The sequence below is a fragment of the Oncorhynchus keta genome, chromosome 20 (genome assembly GCF_023373465.1).
Source record: "Oncorhynchus keta strain PuntledgeMale-10-30-2019 chromosome 20, Oket_V2, whole genome shotgun sequence".
NCBI lineage: Eukaryota > Metazoa > Chordata > Actinopteri > Salmoniformes > Salmonidae > Oncorhynchus > Oncorhynchus keta.
In genome coordinates, this window is record NC_068440.1 from 20,221,243 (window position 1) to 20,226,925 (window position 5,683).

The 5,683-nt window shown below is 45.8% G+C and overlaps 1 protein-coding gene across 1 annotated transcript; it reads right to left on the minus strand.

Annotated features, from left to right (window-relative positions):
• Positions 1-1,083: 1,083 nt before the first annotated feature.
• Positions 1,084-3,002, minus strand: LOC118399521 (sclerostin domain-containing protein 1-like). Its single transcript, XM_035795663.2, has 2 exons — positions 2,660-3,002; positions 1,084-2,239 (listed from the first exon to the last, which is right to left on the minus strand). The coding sequence occupies exons 1-2, from the start codon at positions 2,853-2,855 to the stop codon at positions 1,506-1,508; spliced, it is 930 nt and encodes a 309-aa protein (XP_035651556.2). The 5' UTR covers positions 2,856-3,002; the 3' UTR covers positions 1,084-1,505.
• Between the last annotated feature and the right edge of the window lie 2,681 nt (positions 3,003-5,683).

Sequence of the window (5,683 nt, forward strand, 5' to 3'; positions counted from 1 at the left end):
AGAGAGAGAGAGAGAGAGAGAGAGAGAGAGAGAGAGAGACAGATGGGGGAGAGAGAGAGAGAGACAGAGACAGAGAGAGAGACAGAGAGAGAGAGAGAGAGAGAGAGAGACAGATGGGGAGAGAGAGAGAGAGAGAGAGAGAGAGAGAGAGAGAGAGAGAGAGAGAGAGAGAGAGAGAGAGAGAGAGAGAGAGAGGGAGAGAGAGAGAGAGACAGATGGGAAGAGAGAGAGAGAGAGAGGGGGAGAGAGAGAGACAGATGGGAAGAGAGAGAGAGAGAGAGAGAGAGAGAGAGAGAGAGAGAGAGAGAGAGAGAGAGAGAGAGAGAGAGAGAGAGAGAGAGAGAGAGAGAGAGAGAGAGAGAGAGAGGTGATTGCAGATTGACTTTGCAAACACGAGTTGAAACGTGGCCCATGACCTGTGGATCACTTTCTGTTTCTTGTGAGGGCGTTTCTTACAGCGTGTTTGTGGTAGTTACGGTAATAAATAAAGCTAGGTGGTCTTACAGCATCACTGCTACTCAGGAGGAGAATATGTCAACAGGGATAATTACAGAGAGGAAGTTTTACAAGCCTTGTATTATTGTGTCAATGACGCAAGCTCCGTTCTGAGATTCACAGACATGATTTCCCTATGCTTCTCCCTCATGGAACGCACCACTCTGTACTACTCTGGTACTGTCAGGTTTAGAACCACTCTGTACTACTCTGGTACTGTCAGGTTTAGAACCACTCTGTACTACTCTGGTATTGTCAGGTTTAGAACCACTCTGTCCTAATACCAAAATGAGCTGTCATCCCCAAACTACAAATATCAAGCGTTCCCAATGCTCTTTGAGGAAAGCATAACTTCCCCATGGTACTTGCACCACAATTTTAATGACAGCTCATTTTGGTATTATGTTCACATGTAGCCGCTGACTTGAACAGACCCAATAGCCTTGAGGAGAGGGGATTCCGGCAGAGAGTAGAGCTTGTATTAGACTCAATATAACATTTTATTACTGGCTAATACATCTGTTGTTACTGACGTACTGTTTCCTGTGAAGCTATTGCTGTGGCCTTGTGCTCAAAGCATTTAATTACTAATGATTAAAACACAATTTATTGACAAGTCAAAAACATATTATACTAATTATTAAAGAAAAGTCATTCTTTATATTCAATTAGTGATCTAATCATAGTAGACATGATTTATGTCATTATCTAAGGCAAATAATTTGAGACACAATTTGTCCTGAAAGTGATTACATAGAATCTAGCAAATATATAAAAACATGAACTTATTTATATTTAGTTCAGCTATCCCCATACAAAAATATATTACATTGTCATAGTCATCCTTTACATACATTAAAAAGTAACCCAGAGTATAGAATCACTATTTATATACATACTCTGGCTTTTTCTGTTAATCTAAACATTATGATGTGGACAACATATTCATCTGTTGAGAGAACTCATCATCTTAGCTGTCAAATGCGGTTCTTGTGCAATTTGAACTAGTCTCATTCTATCATACAAAAACGCATACATACACAAACACATCCACAGTGGTCAATATTTGGCAAACCAGTTGCACTGTCTGAGGAATCATTCCATAGCCTTCTCAATATAGCTGCATTAAATACAGCAAACACATTGTTGCCTTCTAAACAAAACGAGTGTCTGTTGGTGTTGTTTCTGAAGTGGGGGCACAGCGGGCTCAGTTCAGTATTTTTTAGACTGTTCTTCTGCCCAGTCCTCCTGCCCAGAACGTCCATTCTTCCCTTCCTTTCCCTTCCTCCTCTTGGGCCCCTGGAGTGTGGAGCCTGGCCCTGGCCCTGGCCCTGGCCCTGGCCCTGGCCCTGGCCCTGGCCCTGGCCCTGGCCCTGCCTGACCTCCAGCTCTGACTTCCCATTCCCAGAGTCATTGTTCTGCCTGGAGTAGCGTTTACACTTGCATGAGGTAACCACAGTGATCTTATAGGTCCTGGACCTTCCGTCCTGACACTGCAGGCTGATGCGCTGGGTCCGGGTCCGGTCGATGACGCAGCGCCACTCCTGGCCCTCCCTGCGGCTCCAGAACTTTCCGGTGTACCCGGGACCGGAGCCGATCCAGTTGGGCAGTAGGTGGGAGGGAAGACACTCCCCAGCACAAACCAGCTCCTTGACCGGGTTCAGGCTGGTGCACTGACCATCTGAGATGTACTTGGTGGAACGCAGCTCTCTGCAGCCCACCTGGCTCTGTGCCTGACCCTGCTCTGTGATTGAGAGGGGAGGAGAGAGTGTTACATTCTGTCAGATACATATTGCATGGCATTATCTATATGACATTGCAAATCGTTGAATTTGATTTAGTTTGGAGTTTGCGCTTTTGGATTATTCCATTTGCTGCTCATAAAGATTCGTTTTGACAGGAACTGCGGCATGATCAGGGGCATCTGAAAGACAGCATGAGTTGACAAGAGGTCCACCACAATTCCAAATTCTTGAACTTTCTCCCATTCAAACAGAAGTCTATGATTTATATTTAATTTTAATTTAGTCCCATTCATGTCTATATGGAAAATGTGCCTATATAAGGAGTGAAATAATTCCAAATGTCAGGATCGGTGAGTACAATGAATCTATATGAATCGTCGAATCAATACATTTGATATGCGCATAAAAATGCAATTCACCTTTCCGCGCAGCGCTGGTCAAACGCCTTCCTCCGTTGCGTGCTTGATTCATTGATACATTACTACTCGGTGTATCCTGGACCGTACTGATCAACTGAGCGTTTAACTTTTCTGTGGCGCTGTTCTTGGCAGCTTGACAGTTACTTATAAGAAGGCAGAAGAGCGCGAGCTGGAACACACTCGTGGTAAGAAGCATCCCTGCAACTCTCCGTTGGCACTCCGCAGGCAGATAGACACAGGTAGGTAGGTAGGTAGGTAGGTAGGTAGGTAGGTAGGTAGGTAGGTAGGTAGTAGGTAGGTAGGTAGGTAGTAGGTAGGTAGGTAGTAGGTAGGTAGGTAGTTGTCTCGTTATGATGTTACTTGTCGTTCAGTCGCTTATATACCCGCCCCTTGTCTTGGCACGACACCGCGCGCATGTAGTGCGTACATTTTATGAATCAACTAGGCGTTTTCACGCATAGCCTACGCCCACTGAAGCAAAGGGTAATGCGTTTTTTTTGTGAGTACTCCTTCAATTTAGAGCCTTCCTACCAGTCAGTCAACACAGACAAGTAATATATATTTCTGCCAATATAGTTTGATGAATGTTGCTTTCCCTTATGGATAGGACACTGTCACTGTATAAAACACGATCGAGACCTTTATAACGGCTTGTTATAGACAGTTCATTTTGGTTTGTTGACCAGTTAACTGTGTAAATAATTGATTCATGATTACATTATTGTAAATTATAAGTAGACAATAAAATACTTTGCCAAAAAGGTTGTATGTGCCACATGCCAGAGGCATATCCTCTGATAGTCTATTTCATTATGATTTGTAAGTTCAAGTTCATATTTTATTCCATGTCTGAACGGATTGATTTGGTTTAGCAAGGGAGGTCAGCTGGAGACTGCAGTCACGCCAGCTGAGTGCTTAGCTCTGGTCCAGGGCGATAGTGAGTGATCCCAGAGTGAACTCACTAATGCCCTGGACCAGAGCTATTGAACACTGTAGATCTCATGTTGTGTTCTCGGATCCAGTGATCTCTCCATCTCTGCAGGACAGGTGCTTCAGGTGATCTCACCAACACGATGTATGATGCATTACCCAAATTAGAGAACAATAGAAAGGTTCCAATCTCCTCCTTCATCCCTCCATCTATCCCTTCATTCCTCCATCTATCCCTTCATCCCTCCATCTATCCCTTCATCCCTCCAGCTATCCCTTCATCTCTCCATCTATCCCTTCATTCCTCCATCTATCCCTTCATCTATCCCTTCATCCCTCCATCTATCCCTTCATCCCTCCATCTATCCCTTCATCTCTCCATCTATCCCTTCATCCCTCCATCTATCCCTTCATCCCTCCATCCCTCCATCTATCCCTTCATCCCTCCATCTATCCCTTCATCCCTCCATCTATCCCTTAATCCCTCAATCTATCCCTTCATCCCTCCTTCTATCCCTTCATCCCTCCATCTATCCCTTCATCCCTCCATCCCTCCATCTATCCCTTCATCCCTCCATCTATCCCTTCATCCCTCCATCTATCCCTTCATCCCTCCATCTATCCCTTCATCCCTCCATCTATCCCTTCATCCCTCCATCTATCCTTTCATCCCTCCATCTATCCCTTCATCTCATCCCTCATCATCTCATCCCTCCATTCATCTATCCCTTCATCCCTCCATCTATCCCTTCATCCCTCCCTCCATCCCTATCCCTTCATCCCTCCATCTATCCCTTCATCTATCCCTTCATCCCATCCCCTTCTATCCCTTCATCCCTCCATCTATCCCTTCATCCCTCCATCTATCCCTTCATCCCTCCATCTATCCCTTCATCCCTCCATCTAACCCTTCATCCCTCCATCTAACCCTTCATCCCTCCATCTAACCCTTCATCTATCCCTTCATCCCTCCATCTAACCCTTCATCCCTCCATCTATCCCTTCATCTATCCCTTCATCCCTTCATCTATCCCTTCATCCCTCCATCTATCCCTTCATCCCTCCATCTATCCCTTCATCCCTCCATCTATCCCTTCATCCCTCCATCTATCCCTTCATCCCTTCTTCTATCCCTTCATCCCTCCATCTATCCCTTCATCCCTCCATCCCTCCATCTATCCCTTCATCCCTCCATCCCTCCATCTATCCCTTCATCCCTCCATCTCTCCATCTATCCCTTCATCCCTCCATCTAACCCTTCATCCCTCCATCTATCCCTTCATCCCTCCATCTATCCCTTCATCCCTCCATCTAACCCTTCATCTATCCCTTCATCCCTCCATCTATCCCTTCATCCCTCCATCTATCCCTTCATCCCTCCTTCTATCCCTTCATCCCTTCATCTATCCCTTCATCCCTCCATCTATCCCTTCATCCCTCCTTCTATCCCTTCATCCCTCCATCTATCCCTTCATCCCTCCATCTAACCCTTCATCCCTCCATCTATCCCTTCATCTATCCCTTCATCCCTCCATCTATCCCTTCATCCCTCCTTCTAACCCTTCATCCCTCCATCTATCCCTTCATCTATCCCTTCATCCCTCCATCTATCCCTTCATCCCTCCTTCTATCCCTTCATCCCTTCATCTATCCCTTCATCCCTCCTTCTATCCCTTCATCCCTTCATCCCTCCATCTATCCCTTCATCCCTCCATCTAACCCTTCATCCCTCCATCTATCCCTTCATCCCTCCATCTTCATCCCTTCATCCTTCATCCCCATCTATCCCTTCATCCATCCATCCCTTCATCCCTCCATTATCCCTTCATCCCTCCATCTAACCCTTCATCCCTCCATCTATCCCTTCATCCCTCCATCCCTTCATCCATCTATCTTCATCCCTCCATCTATCTCATCCCTTCATCCCTCCATCTATCCCTTCATCCCTCCATCTATCCCTTCATCCCTCCATCTATCCCTTCATCCCTCCATCTATCCCTTCATCCCTCCATCTAACCCTTCATCCCTCCATCTATCCCTTCATCCCTCCATCTATCCCTTCATCCCTCCATCTAACCCTTCATCCCTCCATCT